This window comes from Ornithorhynchus anatinus, chromosome 9 (genome assembly GCF_004115215.2).
Source record: "Ornithorhynchus anatinus isolate Pmale09 chromosome 9, mOrnAna1.pri.v4, whole genome shotgun sequence".
Taxonomy (NCBI): domain Eukaryota; kingdom Metazoa; phylum Chordata; class Mammalia; order Monotremata; family Ornithorhynchidae; genus Ornithorhynchus; species Ornithorhynchus anatinus.
Genome location: NC_041736.1, coordinates 59,452,979 through 59,480,945, shown reverse-complemented (window position 1 = coordinate 59,480,945; position 27,967 = coordinate 59,452,979). Strand labels below are relative to the sequence as shown.

Genomic DNA, 27,967 nt, shown 5'->3' with positions numbered 1-27,967 from the left:
GGCTCAAAGTCTTAATCCCCATTTTCCAGATGAGGTCACTGAGGCCCAGAGAAGCGACCTGCCCACAGTCACACAGCTGACAAGCGGCAGGGCCGGCATTCGAACCCGCGACCTTCTGACTCCCAGGCCCGTGTTCTACCCACTACACCACGTCACTGTACTAAGCGCTGGGGCTCATCCCATCCTCAGCCCCAGTGCACCGAAGTCTATTTCCACATCATTTATTTTAGCCTGTCTACTTGGTTTGGCTGCCTGTCTCATTCATTCATTCAGTAGTATTTCTTGAGCGCTCACTATGCGCAGAGCACTGGACTGAGCGCTTGGAACGGACAAATGGGCAACGGATAGAGACGATCCCTGCCCATTGATGGCTCACAGTCCCCCCCCTCCCCTTTTAGACCGTGAGCCCGTCGTTGGGCAGGGATCGTCTCTATCTGTTGCCGATCTGTCCGGTCCAAGGGCTCGGTACGGTGCCCTGCACACAATAAGCGCTCAATAAATACGACCGAAGGAACGAAGGAATACAGTGCTCTGCACGCATGTGGGATGGGGACCGTGTCTGACCTGTTTATCATTAAGCGCTCGATAAATTCATTCGTTCGTTCATTCCACCGTATTTACTGAGCACCTACTCTGTGCAGAGCGCTGTACCGAGCGCTTGGAAAGTACGACGCGGCCACAGAGACGGGCTCGCGGGGCAGAAGGGGGGAGAGACACGTCCAAACAGGTAAACAGGCATCGGTAGCATCAATACACGTAAATAGAATTATAGATCGATGCACATCATTGATATAAATAGAATTATAGCTACGTACGTATATTCAAGCAGCCCGCAGCGTGGCTCCGTGGACAGAGGGGTCGGCGGTCATGGGTTCGAATCCCGGCCCCGCCACTTGTCAGCTGGGTGACTCTGGGCAAGTCGCTTCACTTCTCTGTGCCTCAGTCACCTCATCTGTTAATACGGGGAATCAAACGGCGAGCCCCACGCGGGACGACCTGATCGCCTCGTATCCCCTCAGCGCTGAGAACAGTGCCTTGCACACAGCGAGCGCTTAACAAATACCATTATTGTTATTATATTCACCAGTGCTGTGGGGCGGGGAGGGGGACGAGGAGCCGAGGAAAAGGGGAGCTCAGTCTGGGAAGGCCTCCTGGAGGAGGGGAGCCTTCAGTGGGGCTTTGAAAGGGATTGTTCGGCCGGGTTTGAGGAGGGAGGGCGTTCCGGGCCGGAGGTGGGACGAGGGCCGGGGGTCGACGGCGGGACAGGCGAGGACGCGGCCCAGCTTTATTCTGTTGATGAGGCGTCCGTCCCCTTGATTCTATTTATCGCGATTAAGTTGTCTCGTTTCTGTCCGTCCGTCTCCCCCGATTAGACCGCGAGCCCGTCAGTGGGCTGGGATGGTCTCTATCAGTTGCCGAATCGTCCGTTCCAGGCGCTTAGTCCGGTGCTCTGCACCTAGTAAGCGCTCAATAAATACCATCGAATGAATCCCCTGGATTCTACTTATGGCGATTAGGTTGTCTCGTTTCTGTCCGTCCGTCTCCCCCGATTAGACCGCGAGCCCGTAATGGGCGGGGATGGTCTCTATCTGTTGCCGAATCGTCCGTTCCAGGCGCTTAGTCCGGTGCTCTGCACACAGTAAGCGCTCAATAAATACTATCGAATGAGAAGGTTAGAACGGGGCACCGTGAGAAGGTGAGAAGGAACGAATGTCTTATATCGGTCGTTATCGTCATCAGTTGCCGTCGAGTCGTTTCCGATCCGTAGCGACTCTATGGGTATATTTTCTCCGGAACGTTCTTCTCTCCTGCCATAACCTTGTTAACGGTTCTTCTGTTGTCGTCGTTACGGTCTTTAACCTTCTAGCTCCCGGTCTTGTCCCACGTGGGGCTCACAGTCCTAATCCCCATTTTACGGACGAGGTGACCGAGGCACAGAGAAGTGAGGCGACGTGCCCAAAGTCGCCCAGCTGCCGAGCGGCGGAGCCGGGATCGGAACCCACGACCTCGGACTCCCAAGCCCGGCCTCTTTCCAGCGAGGCAATCTGACCTCGATTTTTTTTCTGATTCTCCGCTGGGTTCGGGTCGGACTCATCTTCTCCCCGTTCCCTTCTCTTTCCTCCCGTGTCCTCTCTGCCCTTTCTTTCACGTGGACTTTCTCCCTGCGGTTTTCACTATTACCCACGGCACGAACCACAGGATCAATCGATCACTGCTATTTAGTGAGCGCTTCCCGGCTTCTAATCCCGGCTCCGCCGCTTGCCTGCTGTGCGGGCAAGTGACTCGACCTCTCTGGGCCTCGGTTCCCTCCTCTGTAAAAGGGGGATCGATGATAATAATGCCGGATTAAGACTAAGAGCCTCGCGTGGGACAACCCGATTACCGCGTAACGACCTCAGCGCTTAGAACAGTGCTCGGCACGTCGTAGGCGCACGACAGATACCATCATCATCATTACTTTGATTACTGAATTCTTCCAAGTGCTCAGTACGTCCCCTCCCACACATCTCCTCAGCATACACACACGTCTAACGCTTTCCTTCATTCGGTCGTATTTACTGAGCGCTTACCATGTGCACAGCACCGCACTAAGCGCTTGGAATGGACAATTCAGCAACTTATTCAGCCTCCGACCTCTCGGGCCCAAAGGAACGACGAGTCACTCGGCGTGAGTTCTATGTGGAAGAGCCCGACGGTGAACCGGGGCCACGTCCCCCCGCAAATCTGGCCCGCGGCCTGACCACCGACTCAGCGGGAATCGGGGCCCCGGTCTGACCACGAATCGGGACCACGGTGTCCCTACAAATCGGGACCGCGGGCTCCCAACGGCGTCGCCTCGGAATCGGGGCCCGGTCTGCCGGCGAATCGGGGCCACGGTGCCATCGGGAACCAGGGCCACGACATCACCACGGATCGGGACCACGGTCTCACTACTGACGGTCTGACTACGCACCGGAGCCCCAGACCGGGGGACGCGTTAGAGTCGCGGCCTCGCCGTGCATCGGGGCCACGGAGTCATCACGCATCGGGAGCGCCGCCTCGCCGCGCTTCAGGGCCCCGGCGTCATCACGCGTCGGGGCCGGGATCCGACCCCGGGTCACCACAGACCGTGATCTGACCCCAGATGGGGGCCATAGTCTCTCCGCACCTCGGGACCACGAATCGGGACCCCGGTGTCACCGCGAGTCGGGGCCGACCCCGAAACGCGGCCGCGATCCGACCGCGAATCGCCACCACGGGCTCCCCGCGCTTCGGGGGCCGCGGGTTCAACCGGGAATCGGGCCCGCGGGGGTCACCGGAAACGGCAGCCGCGGGCTGACCGCAAATCAGGCCCCCGGACCGACCACGGGTCAGGGCTACGCTCTCCCGGGAGTCCCGGCCCCGGTCCGAGCCCGAAGCCCTCCTCGCAAACCTCCGCTCAACGGCGGGTGCCTGAGGCGCCCCGGGACCGCATCCGACGATCGGTTCGCGGGAGGGAAAGAGACCGGGCCAGCCTTCGCCTCGAGCCACCCCGACCGCCTCGACGGTGGCGGGGACCGTCCCGACCTCGGCCCCGGCACGCGGTCCGGCCTCGACCCGCCTCCGGGGAGGCCGGAGCGTTTGAACCCCGGGCCGCTCAGAGCCCGGGCCGCTCACCTCCGGTCCCGGCGGGGAGAGGCGAGGACTCCGGAGCGACGGACCGGCAGTCCGTCCGGGCGAGCGCGGAAGCAACCGGGGAGAGGCCGCCGGGGTCTCCCCCGAGAAGCCTCCCCCCCGAGGGCTCCCCGGGGCCGGTCCGACGCCCCCCGGGCCGCAGAGGGACGAGGGGACGGGAGGGCCGCCGGCCGGAGAGAGACCCGGCTCACCTGGCTGACGGGCTCCTTCGTCGGGGGCTTCCCTCTCCTGGCCGTGCTGGTGGCCAGCGTCGTGGTGGTCTCCATGATGGAGGTGGACATCTCGGACTGCAGCGCGGTGGCCGTGGACTCGGTGGTCATGGAGGAAGGCACTTCGCCGACCAGTCTCACGTTCCCCACTATGGCGATGTTGGCGTCGTTTTCGGCCGCCATATTGAGAACCTTCAAGCCATTGTAGTAAAGCCCAGACAGCTGGCCCTGGAAGGGGAAGCCCTGCTCTTTCCCGCCAATTATTATGCTGGCTTGGCTATTGAAGATTGTGAGCTGGCGCCCTGCAAAGATAATATTACATACATGCAGAAATGTTGACTGGGCACTCTGGAGTCTAAGAAGAGATGGAAAAAAAATCAAAAACGAACAAACGAACAACCGAAGGATGACGGAAAGGGATCTCTGCATGGAGTGAAGGATGGGAGCAATAAACTATAAGACAGGCAGTTGCCTCATAATTCATTGCTTTGGAATGAGGTGCCCGTGAGATGCGATCTCGCCGGTCAATCTTGGGAGGTTTCGGAATCTGCTCTCGACGCTCTGCCAATCGGGGGAGGAGGGGGCCGTCGGCTCGGCCCGGGGGAGCGTTCTCTCCCCCTGGGGCCGGGAGGCCCGCCCGGCCGGCCTCTGGGTCGGGAAGGGTCCGGCCCCGAGGGAGGCACGGGTGGAGGCAGGTGGACGCTGGCTCCCTAGAGTGGCGGCTACCTGCTTTGGGAAAAAAACGGTCCCAAGAATTCGGGCCACCGCCCGGGATCGCCCGGGACCCGGAACGTTCGGCGGCCGGCGGCCGCCCCGGGTGGCGGGCGGGCGGGGACGGGGGGGACCGACCGGGCGACGAGAGCGTACCGCCGGCCCGTTGGGACGCGCCAGGCTCCGAGCCGGAGAGGGGCGCGGGGTCTCTCGGAGACGAGGGACCCGAAAAATCCAGGCGTCACCGGCTCCCGGGCAAGTCTTTCGATTCAAACGGAACCGATCCGAGAGAGGAAACCCTCTCGGGGGCGGGGGGGGGGGGGTGTGTGGGATGGGACGAGACAAAGCGACGGGGGAGGTCATGGCACGGAATTTCCATCAAACACAGACTCTCAGCGACAGCGCGCCGGCATTATCAAATTGAACATCCAGATTGAGTTCTGCCGGTGAAAAAGCATGCACACAACTTCAAGTTCACTTCGAATCAGGGTTTCGTTGCCCAAAGCCTCTTAGAAGGTTGCAAACGTTAAAGGGACTTTGTTTTGGCTGGCAATTCATTTTGCCCACTATTTAAGATGCCTACAGTTTAAACAAAGAGTTTTGTTGTTGTTGTTGTTGTTTGCTTTTGGTTTGTTTTTTGTTTTGTTTTGTTTTGTTCTGTTTTTTCAGGACCGTAATGAAGAGATCACGACTACAGAGATGTTAGTTAAGAATTTAGATGTCGGCATACGTCATACCGTCGCTGAACGATTTATCGTTTTTATCATTAATGTTTGCTGAGTATCCTCGTAGATTGAGTTAGTGGATTATATTTAACAGTCCCTTTAACCTTAAGTTAACAGGGTCAGATTATTAAACAGCTGGTACCGCTAAAAAAATGTATCGAAAATTATTATACAAGGTAGGCAAAAGTCGCTGGCTACATTTTTACGGTTTTAAAATTTTGTTTAATTTAGTTTTACTGAAAATTTATTTTTTATGTTTATTAGTGTTAACAATGAAGTACTACTCGGTTATGTTCAAATTATTTTTTTATTTGAAGTTTTAATCAATGTTTTTTTACCTTTGTCGAGTAGCCATTCATCAACTACTCGACCAAGTCGATATGGAATTCGCTGTCTAGCAATCGCCAGGCGCTCGTTATCATTGTTTCCTTTAAAGTTTAAAGAGACATTTCATTGGTTAAAAATCTGTAAGGTCAAAGGTTAAAAGTTAATACTTAAAGCGTGAGCTACACAGTCGCCACATGATTTTTTTGAAATTTGGAATGTTTAAAAAGCGCTGCCTAGAACATTTCATGGCTCAGACTTTTCATTCATTCATTTATTTTATTTTAGCAGACAGAATTATTCCTACGTTAATGGAAAATTAGAAATCTGCATTTGAGCTAGGTTAATTGAACTTATGTTATAGACAGACCCAAACAACAAATTTAAACAGCATAGCATGGCTTGACCCGAAAAATGAGCGGTGACCTCTGGGCGTTCTCTTTTGGAAATTTTCTTATTAACTAGTTAAACATGTTCAGGTGAAACAGATTTAAGGTTTCCAAACACATCCAACCTCTGACTGCCACCCGAGAGTCCGCCCGCCCGCCCGCCCGCCTTTTCCCGGTGGTTACGCCTTTTCTCCCCCGTCCCCTCTACGACTCTGCCCCAGATCCCGCCCAAGATCGAGAGGGCCGCCCTCTCCTCCTTCACGGAAACCGGAGAGTCCGCCGTTCCCGGCCGGAATTGGGACCGGTGGGTCTCCCCGGCTACGGCCCTACTAGGCCTCGGATCCCGCCCCGGCCGCGGGCTTCGGCGGGGGGAGAGGTCTCCACGAGAGCCATCTCGCCGGCTGCCGGACCCCCGCGCTGGCCAACTCCGGACATTTTTAAGGGGACGAGGCCTTGGCCAAAGCCATTCCGTCGGCCGCCGGATCCCGCGCCGGTCCACCGAGGGGACAGACTCTGACCGAAGCGATCTCGTTGGCCGCCGGATCCCGCGCCGGTCAACCGCGGGCTTCGTTGAGGGGCCAGACGTTGGCCGAAGCGTTCCCGTTGGCCGCCGGATCCCGCGCCGGTCAACCGTGGGCTTCGTTAAGGGGAAGACGCTTCGCTGAAAGCCATCTGACCGGCCGCGGGATCGTGCACCGGCTGACGGTCTTCCCCGACGGCTCTGACGACGGCGATTTCACCGGCCGCCGGATCGCGCGCCGGCCGGCCGCGGGCTTCGTAGAGGGGCCGGGCGTCGACCCGAGCGATTTCGCCGGCCGCGGGGTCCCGCGGCCGCCAACCGGGGGCTTCGTTGAGGGGAAGACACTTCGATGAAGGCGATCCGCCTGGCTGCGGGGTCCCGCACCGGCCGACCGCGGGCTCCGTTGAGGGAAGGGGCTTTGACCGGAGGGATTCGACTGGCCGCGGATTTGACCGGCCTCGCTCTCCGCGGCGTGGAGCTCGGCCCGCTCGACGGAGAGGAAAATCTGACTTTTCCCCTGACTTGTGAGGAAACGGCCGCCTCAGGGAGCCTGTCCTCAACCGAGTGCCAGAGATGCAAAGGGAGCCCTTGGATCCCTCTCTGCGGAAAAACAGGAAGCGGCGTGGCCTAGTGGAAGAGGCCTGGGAGCCAGAGGACCTGGGTTCTAATCCCGGCTCCGCCACTCGTCTGCCGGGTGACCGCGGACAAGTCACTTCGCTTCTCTGGGCCTCGGTTCCCTCATCTATAACCCATCCCGCTTCTGGCGCTTTGCATTCAGAGACAAACTGAAGAATGTAGGGAAAGCTTGGCTGTTAGCACACAGTCTGCCCAGTGCTTAGCGCTAATGATGGTGTTGAGCGCTTACTCTACGCCAAGCGCTGTAGATACGAGCTTATCAGGTTGGACGCAGTCCCTGTCCCACGTTGGGGCGTTCAGTCTTCATCCCCATTTCACAGGTGAGGTAACTGAGGCCCAGAGAAGCCGAGTGACTCGCCCCAGGTCACCCCGGTAGACAAACGGCAGGGCCAGGATTCAAACCCAGCTCCTTCTGGTTCCCAGGACCGTGTTCTAAGCACTCTGCCCCACTCCTCTGTTCGGCACAGTAATGCGCACTTAGCCAACACCGCAGGGAATATTACCGTGATTAATAATATTGCTGCTTGAAATCAAAACCGCAGGAAGCAACCCAGAGGAGGTGTTTAGTTGTCGCTGTTTTAGGAATCCCCCCCAAAACATCAAATTCTCTCTCCTCCCGGGGGGTGGATTTTTCTTCTGCACCGGCAACAGATGCAGTTTGTCTTCTGCTGCAAGATTCCACTCAGAGGAAAACTAGAACCGTCGGGTCGCTGTCCGATCCTCGAACGCGAGCTCGTTGCGGGCGGGGAGGACGGGTCCGCTAATTCTGTTGCGTCGTGCTCTCCCAAGCGCTCCGCTCCAGCGTTCTGCACACAGCGAGCGCTCGCTAAACACCATCGACTGGGTCTTGGGTTTCTCCGAACGGCTGAGAACTGCAGACGGCTCTGCAGCCGCTCGTTCCGACGCCTTCCTCGTGCAGCGTTTCGATCGCTCGCGATAATTTTAATTAACACAGTGAGGATGACAATTAGAGGGGAGCGGTAATTAGGGTATTGTAGTTTTAAATTCTTGCTTAAGACTCATTTCATTTTTCCAAATTCGTTGTCATTTACCATTCGCAAGATATCACTTGGTAATTTCCCATGTTTAACTGCCAATTCTAGTTCTCTCCGCCTCCAGAGACATCGCACGTTCAGGAGACAAATGGAAAATGAAAGGCAACCGGCCGCTTGCTTGGGAAAAGCGCACGGGGAAATGTGATTTTTGTTGATCTTCTCTTGACTGCAGAGTTAAGTACATTGGAATTTAACGGCGTTGGACGGAGTTTACATTCGGTGACCAAAGTGGCTAATTTGTACAGATGGGTGGCTCTGACAGGAATCGGAGGTTTCTGCCTAGGCTGATCGCCAAAACCCATTAGGAGGCCAGAGACGGGTAAGCGAGGAGCGAAGCGTCTCCCTACAAGTGGCTGCGTGGCCTAGGGGACAGTAAGTGCTTAATAAACACCATCGTTATTATTATTATTATTATCATTATCATTACTATCACTCCTCCTGCTTTCACTACCACCGTCACTATTACGACTATACCTTCGACTCCGATTGCCGTTTCTATTACTGCTATGAGTAATGCTATTAACGTTAATATTATTACCAGGGCATAGCGGCTACAGCGAGGGTCCCAAGGTCATGGGTTCTAATCCTTTCATTCATTCATTCAATCCTATCTATCGAGCGCTTACCGTGTGCAGAGCGCCGTACTACGCGCTCGGAAAGTACAAGTCGGCCACCGATAGAGACGAGCCCTACCCAACAACGGGCTCCGCCGTTTGTCCGCTGGGTGACCTCGGGCGAGTCGCTTCGCTTCTCGGGCCCTCAGGGAGGGAACCGAGGCACAGGGGGAGAAGATGGTATTTGTTTAGCGCTTACTATGTGCCAAGCGCTGTTCTAGGCGCCGGGGTAGATACAAGGTGATCAGGTTGTCCCACGTGGGGCTCACGGTCTTAATCCCCATTTTACAGGTGAGGGAACTGCGGCCCAGAGAAGTGACTTGCCCAAAGTCACACAGCTGACACGTGACGGAGGCGGGATTAGAACCCACGACCTCCGACTCCCAAGCCCGGGCTCTCGCCGCTAGGTCCTGCTGCTTCTCGGACGTTCCGAGAAGTGACGTGCCCGAGGTCACGCAGCGGACCAGCAGCAGAGCCGAGATCAGAACCCAGATCCTCCGATTCCCAAGCCCGTGCTCCTTCCGCTAGGTCATGCGGCTGCTCCAATTTTTTCTCACTGTATTTGTTAGACGCTGTGTTCCAGGCGCTGTACTAAGCGCTGGGGAAGATCCAAACTAATCGGGAGGGACGCAGACCCTGACCCACATGGGGCTCACAGTCTTAATCCCCTTTTTCTTTTGCTTTTTTGAGAAGCAGCGTGGCTCAGTGGAAAGAGCCCGGGCTTGGGAGTCAGAGGTCATGGGTTCGAATCCCCGCTCCGCCGCTTGCCAGCCGTGTGACTTTGGGCGAGTCGCTTTACTTCTCTGTGCCTCAGTGACCTCATCTGTAAAATGGGGATTAAAACTGTGAGCCCCACGGGGGACAACCTGATCACCTTGTATCCCCCCAGCGCTTAGAACAGTGCTTGGCACGTAGTAAGCGCTCAACAAATACCAACATTATTATTGAGCCCCTTTTTCTTTTGCTTTTCTGAGAAGCGGCGTGGCTCAGTGGGAAGAACCCGGGCTTGGGAGTCAGAGGTCATGGGTAAGTCTTAATCCCCATTTTACAGACGAGGGAACTGAGGCCCAGAGAAGTGAAGTGGATTCCTCATCTGTAAGATGGGGATGAGGACTGTGAACCCCCCGTGGGAACGACCTGATTACTCGGTATCTCCCCCAGGGCTTAGGACAGTGCTCTGCGCATAGTAAGCGCTTAACAAATCATTATTTTTCTCGATGAGGGAACAGAGGCTCAGAGAAGCGAAGCGACTTACCCGGGGTCACACAGCCGACAAGTGGCGGAGTCGGGATGAGAACCCAGGTCCTTCTGGCTCCCAGGCCCGGGCTCTAGCCGCCGGGCTACCCCGCTTAATGGCCAACGGCGTGCGATCCCTAGAATTACGGTCAGCGCCGTTCTCCGTTCTCCGTTCCGTGAACCATATGGCCAAACGGCTCATTTCAACAGCCTCTTTTTTGGGACTTAAATCAGTGAATAATCCCCGGCTTCGTTAACAGAATTAAAAATAAAAACGCACAGCTTCGCTTTCTCTTTCCAAAAAGGAACTGCTCGACCTTTCACATAATAGAATGAAGTGCACGGAAGCTAAGGAAATTCTGTGTCATACCGCTTTTCCCCTGCTTTGTGAATTCGAGGAGGTTCTTTAACACAAAGGAGAGCACGGCTTTAGGAAGAGTGGAATATTGGGATTTTGATTTCGTCCTCCACACAGGCTTCGGCGTAATCTGAAACACCGCATCCAACCAATTGCCGGTTAGGTCAACGGCGAACCCAGGCAATACTGAAGAATCACGATCTGATAAAATTAGTCCCTGGGGGTAGGGGATGTGCCTGTTGCGCTGTTTGATTGTACCCTCTCAGGTGCTCAGTACAGTGCTCTGCATTCATTCATCCATCCCCTCCTTCCATCGTATCTATTGAGCGCTTACTCTGTGCAGGGCATCGTATTAAGCGCTTGGGAGAGTACAACAGAACAATAAACAGAAGAATAAAGAGCAGCAGCATGGCTCAGTGGAAAGAGCCCGGGCTTGGGAGTCACAGGTCGTGGGTTCGAATCCTGGCTCTGACACTTGTCAGCTGTGTGACTGGGGGCAAGTAACTTCTCCGTGCCTCAGTTCCCTCATCTGTAAAACGGGGATTAACGGGAGCCTCACGTGGGACAACCTGATTCCCCTGTATCTACTCCAGCGCTTCGAACAGTGCTCTGCACCTAGTAAGTGCTTAGCAAGTACCAACATTATTATTATTATTATTATTATTAAACAGGCACATTCCCTGGCCACACCGCACTTACAATAGGCCCTCGATGAATTCGATCGAATGACTGATGGAGAACGGAAGGGGTCCGCCACCTGTCTGCTGTGTGTCCTCGGGAAAGTCGCTTCACTTCTCTGAGCCTCAGTTCCCTCACCTGTCCAGTGAGGATTAAGACAGCGAGCCCCTGGTGGGACAGGGGCTGGGTCCAACCCGATTTGCTTGGATCCACCCCAGCGCTTAGTAGAGCGCCTGGCACATAGTAAGCGCTTAACAAATACCACAATTATGCAAATACCACAATTATTATTAATATTGCTATTATTAGACACATTCCCCGCCCACAAGGAGCCTACAGTCTTGGGGGGGGAGTCAGACACGAACGTCTTCATGGCTCTAGTTCAGCCAACATTTCCTTCATGCCTCTAACTCTTTCCTGAATAACCCAGTGTGTACTTTCCATCAATCCTATTTATTGAGCGCTTGTGTGCAGAGCACTGTACTAAGCGCTGGGGAGAGTACAATACAACAGAGTTGATGATAATAATATTGCTTTCAATTATGTTGAATTTTAGTATTCAACTTCTCCTCTGTGCCTCAGTTACCTCATCTGTAGAACGGGGATTAAGACTGAGCCCCATGTGGCGCCGTAGCTGTAACCAACCCAAATATCTTATAATAATAATGTCGGTATTTGTTAAGCGCTTACTACGTGCCGAGCACTGTTCTAAGCGCTGGGGTGGACAGAGTGTAATCGGATCGCTCCACGTGGGGCTCACAGTCTTAATCCCCATTTTACAGATGAGGGAACTGAGGCCCAGAGAAGTGAAGTGACTTGCCCCCGGTCCCACAGCTGACGAGTGGCAGAGCCGGGATTCGAACCCACGACCTCTGACTCCCAAGCCCGGGCTCTTTCCACTGAGCCACGCTGCTTCTCTACGTACCCTAATGCTTAATAAAGTGCGTGGTACATAGTTAAGGTCTTAAGTTTTGTCCGTCCGTCTCCCCCGATTAGACCGTAAGCCCGTCACTGGGCAGGGACTGTCTCTATCTGTTGCCGAACTGTCCATTCCAAGCGCTTAGTACAGTGCTCTGCACATAGTAAGCGCTCAATAAATACTACCGAATGAATGAACCAATACAATAGGAATGATAACAATAATAATTGTGGAATTTGTTAAGGGCTTACTACGCGTCAGGTACATAGACACAAGATGACCAGGTAGGACCCAGTCCCTGTCCCACATGGGGCTCACAGTCTAAGCAGGAGGGCGGTCATTTGTTTTATCTCCATTTTACAAACGAGGAAACTGAGGCACAGAAAGGTGACTTGCCCAAGATCACTCAGCGGCAGAGCCAGGATTAGATCCCAGGTCCTCTGACATCCAGGCCTGGGCTCTTTCCGGTAAGACACCGCTGCTTCCAGCGATAGCTTGCAGTCGAGAGGGGGAGACGGACCATTAAAATAAATTTCGGCTACGTGCGTAAGCGCTCGGGGTGACTATCAAGTGCCCTAAGGGTACAGATTAGACCGTGAGCCCGTCATTGGGCAGGGATGGTCTCTATCTGTTACCGAACTGCCCATTCCAAGCGCTTAGCACAGTGCTCTGCGCATAGTAAGCGCTCAATAAATATTACTGAACGAATACAGATCCAAGGGCCTAGGTGACGCAGGAGGGAGAGGGAACTGGGGAAATGTGGGCTTAATTTGGGAAGGTCTCCTGGAGGAGAGGGATTTTAATAAGGCCCTAAATAATAAAGCACTGTACTAAGCACTGGGGTAGATACAAGATAATCAGGTCCCGGATGGGCCTCGCAGATGAAATAGGAGGGATGGCAGGTACTGAATCCCCATTTTGCAGATGAGGGGACTGAGGCCCAGAGAAGTAAAGTGACCTGCCTAAGGTCGCACGGCTGGTTAATGGTGGAGCTGGGATTAGAACCCACGTCCGCTCGCTCCTAGGACCGTTCTCTGAATCTGCCCACCCTCTTCCCCGCCTGGAAGCTTCAGATATTCCCGTGTGCATTCCCCGCTGAGCGACAAAACCTCTTTGAGGAAAAAAATGTGCAAAAGGCAGAAAATAATACAGGGTGACATGACCACCCCGATCTTGCTGAATTCCAGAAAGTGGGCACTAGTTCTCTGAATTGGCACCATTTCCTCTGCCTTATCTAAGAAAAATAAATAAAAAAAACATACCCGATCTACATCCTGTTCTTTTCTTTTTTTTTTTTAGGTATGTGTTAGGTGCTTACTATGTGCCAGGCACTGTACTAAGCGCTGGGGTAGATCCAAGCTAATCAGGTTGGACACAGTCCCTGTCCCACATGGGGCTCACTCTCTTGATCCCCATTTAACAGATGAGGTAACTGAGGCCCAGAGACATGGCTGAATAATATCATTCGACATTATTCAAGGTCATATTATTAACTCAGTTGCACTGTACTCTCCCCAGCACTTAGGACAGTGCTCTGCGCATAGTAAGCGCTCAATAAATACGATCGATTGATTACCGACTGATGAAAAGTTCGCCCTGGGCTACTCGACAGTCCCCGTCCCACGCGGGGCTCACAGTTTTAATCCCCATTTTACAGATGAGGGAAGTGAGGCCCAGAGAAGTGAAGTGACTAGCCCAAGGCCATTCAGCAGACAGGTGGTGGAGCCAGGATTAGAACCCAAGTCCCGACTCCCAGGCTCTAACCCCTAGGATATACTGTCTCCTCCAAGACATTTTTTATTTGGGATCAATCTCAACAGCCCTGATGATCTTATTTTATTGGGGATCGATCTTCAACGGCCAGATAATTTCATTTTCACACAGGACACGTGGCTGGCCAGCTACTTTCCAAAACGGAAAGGTTCAGCGCTCCTCATTTTCCATTTGCCGCATCTGCGAAAGTCTCCCGGGTACCGGAGGAAGACTCTAGGCCCCGGGGTCGGGTGGAAAGTAAGTAGTTAGTCTAAAACCCGGTTCGGCCTAATCGGGAAAACTCAGAGTCTCTTGAAAACTTTGTTCCTTTGCACATCTCCCTCTGATCTCATTTCCAGTCCATCACATCCCCCCCCCCCCCCACCCCGGCCCGAATCCCGCAGGCGTCCGGGTCACCGCCGTGACGTTCAACGTTCTCACCGGGAGGCGAAACGGATATTTACGGAAAAACGGCCGTCCCGCCTGGATTAAATTTGGAATCTCAAAATCGACGTGCCGTTTAATAATAGCGAGCGCTTGCGTAAATTGGGGAGAAGAACAGCCCCACGATTAATGGGGATGGTCTCTGTCAGACAGGGGGAGGAGCTCAGTAGGACAAACCCAAAGTCATAAGCTGTTTCCTCAGTGGTGGCTCTCCTCCGGATGAGATAAACAACCATACTGTTGCCCTTTCCCACCATATTGATTGGTGTCTTCCCGCCGTATCTTTTTTTAATGGTATTTGTTAAGCATTTACTATGTGCCCGGCTCTGTACTAGATGCTCATCAGGTTGGACACAGTCCCTGTCCCACAGGAGACTCACAGCCTTAATCCCCCTTTTACAGATGAGGGAACTGAGGCACTGAGAAGCTAAGTGACTTGTTCGATAATAATAACAACGTTGGTATTTGTTAAGCGCTTACTATGTGCCGAGCACCGTTCTAAGCGCTGGGGGAGATGCAGGGTCATCGGGTCGTCCCACGTGAGGCTCACGGTCTTCACCCCCATTTTACAGATGGGGGAACTGAGGCCCAGAGGAGTGAAGTGACTCGCCCACAGTCACACAACTGACAAGGGGCAGGGTTGGGATTCGAACCCATGACCTCCGACTCCAAAGCCCGGGCTCTTTCCACTGAGCCACGCCGGGAGACAAACGGCGGAGTGAGGACGAGAAGCCAGGACCTCTGGCTCCCGGACCTGTGGGCTTTCCACTAGGCCACGCTGCTTTCCGGGAACCGCGCCGCTGTGCTGTACCATAATGATGGTATTTGTTAAGCGCTTACTATGTGCAAAGCCCTGTTCTAAGCGCTGGAAGCACTGAAGGCATCCGCCCGCCCGTAGTGTCGGAGTCTATTCATCCCCTCGATTCTATTTATTACTACTGTTCTCCTCCGTCCGTCTCCCCCGATCAGACCGTGCGCCCGTCTCTATCTGTTACCCATTTGTCCATTCCGAGCGCTTGGTACGGTGCTCTGCACATAGTAAGCGCTCAATAAATAAATAAATATATAGTATTATAGTATAGTATATAGTATAGTATATAGTATAGTATAAATAAATACTATTTATTGAATGAATGAATGAATAATCGCTATGGCGTTGGAATCTAATCATTACATCGTTGGCTTCTACCCATCCAATACGGGCGCACGCCCGCCATATTGTTGGACTCCGATACCGCCCTGTTTTCTAGCCTCCCCCCAGTTGGGAGTAAGCTCCACTCGCTGAAGCCGCTCAATAGATAATAATAATAATAATACCGTTGGTATTTGTTAAGCGCTTCCTATGTGCAGAGCGCTGGGGTAGACACAGGGGAATCAGGTTGTCCCTCGTGGGGCTCACAGTCTTAATCCCCATTTTACAGATGAGGTCACTGAGGCACAGAGAAGACTTGCCCAGTGCCGCCGATCGATGGATCGGGTCTTCTAACTCTACTGCACTCTCCCAAAGGTTCAGTACAGTGCTCTCCCCGTGCAGATGCTCCAGAGAGGCTACTGATTGACCTCCTCTGGTCTAGCTCTTTCCCAGCTCTAAGAAGCTCCCTTCCCCTCCCTGGGAAAAAAGACAGTTTGCTGCATTTTTTTTTTTCCCCACCAAGACACCTGGCTCGCTGAGCAAAACGCGTAATGACGAATGGGAAAAGGGATGACCATTCTTACTCAACAAACGCTCCTGTGAAGGTCACCCTGCCAAAATGATTCTGGCCCGATATCAATTAGTTGACATTCATTATGAGAAAAGAAACAAAATGTTCTTCTCTTCGCCGCTTTGTGCCATAAATCCAGCTGAAGCCCTTCCTGGGAATTGTATATGATAATATCCAGAACCAGGCTAATAAAAGGAAGATAGGCTTGCTTTGGGTTTCAGAGGACACCGCTGAACGTTCAGGGCACCGGTTTCGGCGATACGATCGATAATGATGGAACATTTCAATCGGTGTTTTTCAACAGACGGGGCGGGCGGGGGGGGGGGGGGGGCAAAAAAATCAAGGTTCTGACCTCCGGGCCAAAGCCGCTTAAGCTGTCGTGTTCTGCGTTGTCAACTTTCGGGAGTCGGAGCTGCACGGATTGTGTTTTGAAAATGAAACAAGTTGGCTTTAATTCCTCCGAAAGAGGACAAATTGCCGGTGAAGAAAATAAAATTGAGCCCGGTGATTGACAAAGGTCACGGGTGTCCCTAAATTCAGTCTGTGTTGGACACGGTAGGAACCTTATGGAAATGTTGAAAGAGAGTTTCGAGCAAGGTCAAAATCCAACTGAGACATAAACAGGTAAGTATGGCTAAGCATCAACATATTTTTTTTATGATATTTGTTAAGTGCTATGTGCCGGGCAGAACGGGTAATAAACGTAGTACAGGAGAAGAGGTAATAATAATAATTATGGTACTTGTTAAGTGCTCACTACGTGCCAAGCCCTGTTCTGTGTGCTGGGGTAGATGATAATTATGCTAATGATTAAGAATAATTATGCTATGTGTCAAGCACTTACTATTTGCCAGGAACCGCACAAAGCGCCGGGGTGAATACAAGCAGATCGGGTTGGACGCGGTCCCCGTCCCGCATGGGGCTCACGGTCTTAATCCCCATTTTTCAGATGAGGTAACTGAGGCGAAGAGAAGCGACTCGCCCGAGATCAGCCAGCGGACAGTCCCCGTTTTACAGATGAGAGAACTGAGGCCCAGAGAAGTGAAGTGACTGACCCAAGGCCACACAACGGACAAGTGGCGGAGCCAGGATTAGAACCCAGGTCCTTCTGAGCCCCGAGGCCTGCGCTGTACCCTCTAAGCTACTTGCTTCTCATTTTACAGATGAGGAAAGTGAGGCCCGGAGAAGTGAAGTGACCGGTCCAAGGTCACACAGCGGGCAATGAATAGTGGACTGAAATTTCACTGAGCTCTTGAATTCAGTTTTGGAGGGGAGGGGACGGGGGACTAGTTCTGGGGCCAAGAAGAGATCATCCCTCCTGACTTTTACATTTTACTTCTAGCCTCATCTCCCCGCCGTGAGGAAGAGGCGAGAAATGAGTGGGTTTTAGGGTGGTGGGAGTAAGTGGGCAAAGGAAAGACATGGTCCAACTGTGGGAGGGTCGGTCATTAAACCGACGCCAGGGGAACAGGCTGAGGCGAAGCGGCGTGGCCGAGTGGATAGAGCGCAGGCCTGGGAGCCGGAAGGTCATGGGTTCTAATCTCGGCTCCGCCACTTGCCCGTTGTATTCATTCACTCATTCAATAGTATTTATTGAGCGCTTACTAGGCGCAGAGCACTGTACTGAGCGCCTGGAATGGACAAATCGGTATGTATGGCCTAGGGTCAGTCACTTCACTTCTCTGGGCCTCAGTTCTCTCATCTGTAAAATGGCGATGATTAATAATAATAATAATAATAAAGGCATTTGTTAAGTGCTTACTGTGTGCCAGGCACTATGATAAGCGCTGGGGCGGCTACAGGGACTAAGACTGCGACTCTATGCGGGGCAGTGACTGTGTTCAACCCACTCTGCGTGTATAAGTCGCTGTGCTTAGTACAGTGGCGGGTACGGAGTAAGCTCTTAACAAATTCCATAATTATCATAATTATTAAGTGATAGGTTCAGGGTCAGGGTTCGGCAGTAACTCGGTGATCTCCAAGTCGGGAGTAGCTCCCCAGTGGCGCGAGAGAATAAAGTGTCCTTCCCGACATCCCACTCCTGCTCCACGGGGTCCTTTCTCCAGGAGTGAACGCTGTTCCGCTGGTGGACGGCATTTTCGATCTCTGTGGCCACGGGCCCTGACCGAAGAGAAGGATGCCAGCCCCGTCCACGCCGGCCTCGGTAGCTGCCACCCTCGGCGGACGCCCCGACCCAGCGAATCCGATTTCCGGATCCGGAAATGGCTCCGAGCCCCTCTTCCCGGCTGGTAGCCTTCCATTTGGGGAGCGTTGCCCAGTGGCTAGAGCCCGGGCCCGGGAGTCAGAAAGACGTGGCTCTAGTCCCGGCTCTGCCGCTTGTCTGCTGGGTGACCTTGGGCGAGTCGCTTCACTTCTCTGGGCCTCAGTTCCCTCCTCTGTCAAATGGGGATTAAGACTGTGAGCCTCGATTCGATTATCCTCTATCTACCCCAGCGTTTAGAACGCAGTAAGTGCTTAGCAAATGCCTTTAAAGAAACAAACCCTAAATCTGCCGGGGCTAACGGGAGCAGAGAGGTCTGATAAATGACATCATCATCCGAAAAAGGCAAGCGGTGATAGCTAACACGGTCCACGGCTCATCAATCAATCGACTGGCCGATTATTTGACTGATGAGCCGTGGACTGCGCCTGACTGACTGACGGATCGAAAAAGGCCACGGGTTTAACACAGAACATGGCTCATCGAGGGCTCTAGTTGTGGTGTTCAGAACGCCTCGTCCCCTGGATTTCAGAAAGACATGACATGGAGGGTCTAAAGATTTTTTAAAAATTCTTATTATTACATTTGTTAAGCACTTACTGTGTGCCAAGCACTCTTCCGAGTGCTGGGGGAGATACCACTAAATCAGTTTGGACCCGGTCCCTGTCTGAACTGGGGCTGCCAGTCTCGATCTCCATTTAACAGATGAGGTAACTGAGGCACAGAGAAGTTAGGTGACTTGCCCAAGGTCACCCAGCAGGCAGGCGGCGGAGCCGGGATTAGAACCCACGACCTATTTTACCGTTGAGGAAACGGAGGCCCGGAGAGGTGAAGTGACTGGCCCGAGGTCACCCAGCAGGCAAGTGGCAGAGGTGGGATTAGAACTCAGGACCTCTGACTCCCAGGACCGGGTTCCTTCCACCAGGCCACGCTGCTTCTCGACCGCACACAAATGGGCCACGGACCAAACTGGGGGGAGATGAGAGAGTCTGGACCTTGGCCACGCGGAGATCAGATTCCCTCCGGCAAAAGCGTTCATCGAAGCGTTCGTTTCCCACGCGTCAGTTCTGCCTTGTTGGTGGGGAAACTTCCAGCAGACATTTCCGGACCACAGGGAGAACGGACAGCGCCCCGCACGCAGTAAGCGCCCGATGAATACGACTGAATGAAGAACGTGTCACGTCATTCCGTTACGGAAGCTCGTCGTGGGCAGGGGATGTGTCGTATTATGGTGCTGTCCTCTCCCAAGCGCTTCGTACAGTGCCCTGCACACGGTAAGCGTTCAGTAAATACGACCGGATGAGCGACTGGTCTCCTGATTGAGGGGAAGCTAGAACATTACCCTATTTATTTTGTTAATGAAACGTACATCGCCTTGATTCTATTTATTTGCTATCGTTTTCATGAGATGTCCATCCCCTCGGTTCTATTTATCGCTCTTGTTCTCGTCCGCCCGTCTCCCCCGATCAGACCGTGAGCCGGTCACAGGGCAGGGACCGTCTCTATCTGTTACCGATCTGTCCATTCCAAGCGCTTAGTACAGTGCTCTGCACATAGTAAGCGCTCAATAAATACTATCGAATGAATGAATGAATGAAAAGAATCAGTAAGAGGACCCAAAAGGCAGCAGCCACAAAACAGTCAGTTCCTCACCCTTCAGTCCCCCAGGAAAGGTAATAATAATAATAATGAGGATGGTATTTGCTGAGCGCTTACTGTGTGTCGCGCTCTCTTTTAAGCACTGGGGTCAAGCTAATCAGGTGGGACACAGTCCCTGTTCCACATGGGGCTCACAGTCTCAATCCCCCGTCTTCCAGCTGAGGTAACCGAGGCTCGGAAAAGCGACTTACCCAAGGTCACAGGGCCGGGATTAGAACCCGGGTCCTTCAGACTCCCGGGCCCGGGCTCTCTCCATTAGGCCGTGCTGCTTCCCTATTAGGTCCCACTCAGGAGGGGGTCAGGACCGGGCAGCGAACGTGCCTGCTAATTCTGCTGCACTGTACCCTCCCAGTGCTTAGTACAGCGCACCCAGTAAGCGGTCGATAAATACCGCTGATCGACAAGTCAACGGTAAGGCAGTGAGAAGCAGCGGGCGAATCACGATAATGATAACGTGGGTCTCGGCTGGAGGCAGGGGAACGCCTCCGTGTCCTCGCAGCGGCCCGTCCTCACTGGGGATCCCGGGAAAAGAAGCGAGGGGGAGGATGGAGGGATCTGACCAAGGGGCCGGATTCAGACGGGTTGATCGCCCGTGGAGGGTCAGGCGGGATGTGTTTCGTGAGCTCCGGATGTGTTTCGAACAGCTGTCGGGAGAGCAGAAATGGCGCTGGCCTTCCAGGGTAAGACCAACCGCGGTCGAAAGGGGAACTTCGGCTCCCGCGTTGCCGCTTTCCTTTTTTTAAGTAAATTCTGTTGTGTTTGTTAAGTCCTTACTCCGTGCCAAGCACCGTACTAAGCGAGAACTTTCGGTCCCCCCTTCACGACATCGCTTAAATCCGCTCTTTCCTCTCCATCCAAACCGTTCCTTCGTTCATTCGATAGTATTTATTGAGCGCTGACTATGTGCAGAGCACTGTACTAAGCGCTTAGAATGTACAAATAGGCACCAGATAGAGACGGTCCCTGCCCATTGACGGGCTTACGGTCTAACTGTTACCACGTTAATACAGTCACTCATCCTCTCCCGCCTGGATTACCGCACGGCCTCCTTGCTCACCTCCCAGCCTCCTGTCTCTCCCCATTCCAGTCCATATTTCGCTCCGCTGTCCGGATCACTTTTTCTGCAAAACCATTCAGGACGTGTCACCCCGCTTCTCTAAAAACTCCAGTGGGTGCCCATCCACCTCCTTAGCAAACAAAAAGCTCCTCACCATTGGCTTTAAAGCAGTCCACCACCTTGCCCCCTCTTACCTCACGCCTTGCTTCTCTCCTCTATCAACCAGCCCGCATACTTCTCACTCCTCCAGTGCTAACCTCCCTCGATTCTCTTTATTGCTATTGTTATTGTCCGTCTCCCCCCGATTAGACCGTGAGCCCGTCAAAGGGCAGGGACCGTCTCTATCTGGTACCGATTTGTCCGTTCCAAGCGCTTAGTACGGTGCTCTGCACGTAGTAAGCTCTCCATAAATACTACTGAATGAATGAATAACCTTCTCACTGTGCCCTAATCTCACCTGCCTACATCCTGCCTCTGGCCTGCAACACCCTCCCTCCTCACATCTAACAATGATTCTCTCCACCTTCAAAGCCTCATCGAAGGCCCATCTCCTCCGAGAGGCCTTCCCAGATTAAGCCCCACTTTTCCTCATCTCCCACTCCCTTCTGCGTCGCCCTGACTTGCTCCCTTTGCTCTTCCTCCCTTCCAGCCCCACACCGCTTATGTACATAGGCGTCATTTTATTTATTTGCAATGATGTCTGTCTCCCCTGGTCTAGACTACAAGCTCATTGTGGGCAGGGAAGATCGCTGTTTATTGTTGTCTTCTACTTCTGCAAGCGCTTAGTGCAGAGCTCTGCACACAGTAAGCGCTCAATAAATACGACTGACTGAATGAATGAATACAATATTATCAGGTAAGACGCAGTCCCTGTCTTACATGGGGCTCCCAATCTAAGTAGGAGAGAGAACAGGGGTTAGACCCCATTTTACAGACGAGGAAACCGAGACCCGGAGCTGTTAAAATGACTTGCCCAGGGTCACCCAACAGAATAAACGCCTAATAAATATCACACGTTATTATTATTATTATTACTAAGTAGCGCTTTTCATATCCCGGTCCGCTACTGCAAGAGGTCGTTTCGTTCTTAGAGAGTCCTGCGTCTGTTATAAAAGCGGATCACGTAAAAGGATCGCACACTCCCCAAATAGCCCAGGAGGCCTGAATCTATCACCTTATTCCCTTTTGAAAGCAGTCCAGAAAATCACAGAATAAGACCACTAGTCAATATCTGGGGCACATTCCATTAAAAGCGCATCGTAACCGCGAGATTGTTTCCAACAAACATAGTTACCGGCAAAGCCTGATGAATGGAAGGTTAAGTACCCCACTTAGTCGCTCAAGTTATCCCCGATTTCAGGCCCGAATCCCTAGGTTTCGCAGGTGAGGCCCATAAAGGGAACGGGATTTACGATCCTTTGGGGGATTCGGGGATTTGGTGGCCGAAGAACTCGGACCGATAACCGAGCTGAGGTGGAACAGCGTCTTTTTCCGACTGTAAATCTGAGCGACGAGACGTCGCCCCCCACAGACCCATTTTCCCAAGCGATGCGGTGGGTACCATTTTGGGATGTAGAACGCCTGTGAAAGAACCGACTCTCACACATAAGACTGCCAGCTCTTTGGGGGCCGGGAACTTGGCTCTGTTGTGCTCTCCCAAGTGCTCGCTACGGTGCTCTGCGTCTCATTAAATCCTACCATCCGATGGAATGGAAAATTGGAAATTGGAGCATGGAGCTCTTGGCGGTGGTGGCCCCCTCTGGATGTTTGGGAAAAGCGTGACATTTAAGCGCTTACTACGTGCCAAGCCCCGTGCTAAATGCTGGGTAGATACAAGCTAACTCGATCGGACAGAGTCACCCCCTTTTAATGGGGTGGGGGAACAAATGAGGAAAGTGAGGCCCAGAGAAGCGAAGCGACTTGCCCAGGGTCACGTAGCCGACGAGGACCTCGAACCCAGGTCTTTGCTCTCACCAGTAGATCCACCTCAAGTAACCACGATAATGGTACTTGTTAAGCTCTCAGTACGTGCCAAGCACCACCGTTCTAAGCGCCGTGGTAGATCCTACTTAATCCAGGTTGGACACAGCCTCCGTCCCACGTGGGACTCACGCTCTTAACCCCCATTTTCCAGATGAGGTAACTGAGGCCCAGAGAAGGAAAGTGACTTGCCCAGGGTCACCCGGCGGACAAGTGGCGGAGTCGGGATTAGAACCCGGGTCCTTCTGATTCCCAGGCCCGGGTTCCTTCCACTAGGCCACACTGCTTCTCAAGGTTCCTCTTTCCTCCCCTCTCCCCGCTCCACCATCCCACCCTTCAGGCAGTGAAACGCTGTACCGTCCCGGGGAACTTTCAGCTCTCTCTCAGCCTCCCCTTCTTTTCGGGTTCCTGGATACTTTCTCTCTTTGGGCCTCAGACCTGTGGGTCAATCATATTTACTGAGCGCTTCCTATATGCCCAGCACTGTACTGAGCCCTTGGAAGAGTACAGTATAACGGACGCGTTCCCTGCCCGCCACGAGAAGACAGTCTAGACCCGGTTTGCTCACTGAATTGCTTCCTCCGGGCCCCTCGAAACTAGACTGCGATCGCCTTGATTCTATTTATCGCTATTGTTTTTGTCCGTCCGTCTCCCCCGATTAGACTGTGAGCCCGCCAAAGGGCAGGGACTGTCTCTGTTACCGATTTTTCCATTCCAAGCGCTTAGTACAGTGCTCTGCACATAGTAAGCGCTCAATAAATACTACTGAATGAATGAATCGCCCTGGGGGCAGAGAACGAGTGAGAAGCAGCATGGCCTGGTGGATAGGGCACGGCCCTGGCAGTCAGAAGGCCCTGGCCTCTCATCCCGGCTCTGCTGTGTGACCTTGGGCAAGTCACTTCACTTCTCTGGGCCTCAGTTCCCTCGTCTGTAAAATGGGGATTAGGACTGTGAGCCCCATGTGGGACAGGGATTGTGTCCAACCTGATTAACTTGTATCCACCCCCGTGTTTAATACAGTGCCCTGTATTAATGATAATGATACCAATGATAATCACTGTGGTATTTGTTAAGCGCTTACTATGTGCCAGACACTGTACCGAGTGCTGGGATTTGGATGCTAGCAAATCAGGTTGGGCAGAGTCAGGAAAAGAGACAAAAAACACCGCTGTATTGCACTCGCTCAAGCTCTTAGTCCAGTACACAGTAAGCACTCAATAAATATCATTCCCTGAATGACTGAGGACCGGCACTAGAGACCCCGTGGAGGGAGGCATCGCGATGAAGGGGTCGGGGGCATCCCTCCCCAAACCCGCCTCTCCGGCCCCCTTCCGTCTTCCTTCTCTTCCTCTGGCCACCACACAGCGCCGATTTTCATTTTTATTTTGCGCACTTGTCCTCGTCGTGTTTTAAAGTCTCATCCTTCCCGATGTGCCCGTCACCGGTCTCTTCTCCCCACTTTCCACTCTCGGATTGTGAGTCTCCCGTCGGGACGAGAGGCCATGTCTCATTCCACCTGGGTGGCCTCTCCTGGTGCTTAGCACAGTGCTCTGCACCCAGCAAACACCTCAGAAATATTATCATCATTTTGACTGATTCATCTTTATTATCATTTGCATATTAAGAACTGAGTCTCAAGCAGGGACGTAAGCACTGGGGTAGATACAAACTAATCGGGTGTGACACGGTCCCTGTCTCACGTGGGGCTCACAGTCTAAGGAGGAGGGAGAACTGGCTTTGAATACCCATTTGACAGATGGGGAGATAGAGGCAAAGAGAAGAGAAATAACTTGCCCACGGTCACACAGCCTAGGTCCTCTGACTCCCAGGCCTGTATTTTTTCAACTAGGCCACACTGCTCTGAATAAATGCTATTATTTATAATATTTATAATACCATTATTTCTGCTGCTGATGCTGAGCAGCTGAAGATCCCCAGGGCTCTGGGTGAGATTAATAATAATAATGTTGGTATTTGTTAAGCGCTTACTATGTGCAGGGCACTGTTCTAAGCGCTGGGGGAGATACAGGGGAATCAGGTCGTCCCACGTGAGGCTCACGGTTAATCCCCATTTGACAGATGAGGTCACTGAGGCACAGAGAAGTGAAGTGACTCGCCCACAGTCACACGGCTGACGAGCGGCGGAGCCGGGAGTCGAACCCATGACCTCTGGCTCCGAAGCCCGGGCTCTTTCCACTGAGCCACGCTGCTTCCCAGTTAAAAACCACAGGTTTCCAGACCCCTACCTATGTTTTACCGACTCGACCCTGACCGGGTGCGCTGAAGTCCAAGGCATTATAAGATCTCCCGCGTAGACCGCCCGCGGCCACGCAACACGCCTGCAGCTCTGAGTGTGTTTTACTCTCTCAAGCACTTAGGACAGTGCTCCGCCTACAGCGGGCGCTCAATAAAGCCCACTGACCGATTGATCGACGATCAGTGCTGGAAATGAGAAACACCAGCGACACGTTATCCTCGTGGATCCTCAGTGATCAGAGCGGTTTGAGTAAATATCCTTGGCGCGGATGGAATATTTACGGCGATGACCAGCCGGGTTTATTTTCGATTCTTCTCCCTCCTGGAACAACCCCGAGGGGTTCTCGGCTCTCCACGTTCTCCCCAGATAATGAGCCATTTTCTCTCCCAGAAAGCTTGCTGCTTTGTTTCCCCGTTGGGTCTCTCACCCCCACTTCGTTGCTTTGGTCAAAGCCTTTCCCTTTTTAGCCAGTGCAACGATCCAGTGGAAAAAAGATCAAAAAACCCCCACCGCCGGCTCTGAAATCTGCGGCCTCCGTGGTCGGAATTTCTCCGGTTTCCGTGTTGCGTCCGGCCTCTCCCCCGATCAAGCTTCCCTATAAAGCCCCGTGCCCTGTGAATAGGAACACGTCGCACCCCAAAACCCCGAGCATCCAGGACAGCATTACATTTCCAAGTCACCACGTTCCTCGTCTCCCAGCTACCGCACCCGGCTCGGACCGACGACTCCGTCCCCCCAGAGGCCTGCGGGACGGTGGTCTTTCCGTTTCGAACGCCCGGGGACGTCTTACCTGCCGGGTAGCGCTCTATCACCGGCCAACTGTCCACCTGCAGGGTGGCGTTGCCGCCACTCCGGGTGAATCGGACCACGTGGTATTTGCCATCGTTAATGATGGCGTTGGCCTCTTCGATGGCGATGTCGTCCGTCCCGACGTTGAATTTCACCCCGATTTTCCCCTGGTGCTGGAAACGGAAAAGGAGAGCGTGAGTGAGGGGAGGGGGAGAGCGGGAGAAGACGGTATTGACTGAGCGCCTGCTATGTGCAGAGCGCTCAACTAGTAGGCCCTCGGGCAGTATTTAGGGAGTGAGATCCCGCCTCAAGTTTACCCAGTGATGCAGGGTGACTTTTTAATAATAATAATAACGTCGGTATTCGTTAAGCGCTTACTATGTGCCGAGCACCGTTCTAAGCGCTGGGGTAGATACAGGGGAATCAGGTTGTCCCACGTGGGGCTCACAGTCTTAATCCCCATTTTACAGATGAGGTAACCGAGGCACTGAGAAGTGAAGGGACTCGCCCCCGGTCACACGGCTGACGAGTCGAACCCAAGACCTCTGACTCCAAAGCCCGTGCTCTTCCCACCGAGCCACGCTGCTTCTCATCAGGCTCACTCACACGGACACCGTATTTCAGAAAGCGAAGGCTGGTTGGGGGATGGTGGTGGTGGTCGTGTGGGGTTGTGTGTCTTTAAGCTTCCGCTGTAGTCGACAGAGCACGGGTCCGGGCGTCAGAAGGTCCCGGGTTCTAATCCCGGCTCCGCCACGTATCTGCTGTGTGACCTTGGGCAAACCACTTCACTCCTCTGTGCCACAGTCAGCTCATCTGGAAAATGGGGATCGAGACTGTGAGCCCTACATGGGGCAGAGACGGTGTCCAACCCGATTTGCTGGTGTCCACCCCAGCGCTTAGTACAGTGCCTGGCACGGAGTAATTATTTAACAAAAACCATTTTTATTATTGTAATTATTATTACTAACAACCTACTTTACTTGTGCGTCTTGATCGCACACACTCACACAGACGCGCCCACTAGTACAAGTCAGTGAGGTGAGAGTAGACAACCAACGTCCTTGAGTGCTTAGTACAGTGCTCTGCACGCAATAAACACTCAATAAATATGGATTGATTGATTGAATGAGTGGTATTTATTGAGCCTTTATTGTGCGCAGAGCACTGTACTAAGTGCTTGGGAGAGGACAAAAAAGAATTTGTGGACGCGTCGGCCTCCCCACAAGGAGCTTATCGCTGATTGACTGATTGAGAGATTGATTGATTGATCCCATGAGACTGTAAGCGCCCCTAGAACGGGGGACCCCATGCCTTTCCCTCACCCCAAAAGTCCGGCCGCTGGACGCCTCAGCGGGGAGATGCAAAGGCCGAGAGGATGACAGCGTCGATGAAGAACGAAGTGGATTTATTAATCTCCCATTTCGCTCCGCCTCAGTCTCACACCCCCAAACTCCTTGAGAAATCCCGAGTCACTTCAACTCCACTCACCGCTCATTTACCTTTCCCGCATCGGAGCGATTTTTAGAGAAATCCTTGGATCTGTCCCGCTCCTTCATTCGATCGTATTTATCGAGCGCTTACTATGTGCAGAGCACTGTACTAAGCGCTTAGGTTAAGCGCTCGCCTCAGGTTGGGAGTAAACCCATTGGAAGGGGTCCTGTCCGGGAGAAGCAGTGTGGCCAAGTGGAAAGAGCCCGGGCCTGGGAATCAGAGGACCTAGGTTCTAATCCCGGCTCCGTCACTTGTCTGCTGTGTGATCTTGGGCAAGTCACTTCACTTTTCTGGGCCTCAGTTCTCTCACCTGCCAAATGGGTATTCAATGCCCGTTCTCCCTCACACGTAGCATGTGAGCCCCATGAAGGACCGGATGATTTTGTATCTATTTATAATAATAATAATAATAATAATAATAATGTTGGTATCTGTTAAGCGCTTACTATGCGCAGACCACTGTTCTAAGCGCTGGGGTAGATACAGGTAATCAGGTTGCCCCACGTGGGGCTCACAGTCTTCATCCCCATTTCACAGATGAGGTAACTGAGGCACAGAGCAGTGAAGTGACTTGCCCACAGTCCCA

At 53.1% G+C, this 27,967-nt stretch overlaps 1 protein-coding gene across 27 annotated transcripts in view; it reads right to left on the bottom strand.

Moving 5' to 3' along the window:
* Positions 1 to 27,967, bottom strand: part of NRXN1 (neurexin 1) — a 637,736-nt gene that overhangs the window by 38,685 nt on the left and 571,084 nt on the right. For 17 of the 27 annotated variants that reach the window (XM_039913064.1, XM_039913065.1, XM_039913069.1 and 14 more), the window contains 3 exons: positions 25,892 to 26,063; positions 5,638 to 5,727; positions 3,846 to 4,165 (listed from right to left, as the gene is read on the bottom strand). In XM_039913064.1, coding sequence (XP_039768998.1) covers positions 3,846 to 4,165; positions 5,638 to 5,727; positions 25,892 to 26,063 — 582 coding nt within the window. The remainder of the gene's footprint in view (positions 1 to 3,845; positions 4,166 to 5,637; positions 5,728 to 25,891; positions 26,064 to 27,967) is intronic. The other 10 variants (XM_039913071.1, XM_039913072.1, XM_039913073.1 and 7 more) reach the window with 1 other exon arrangement.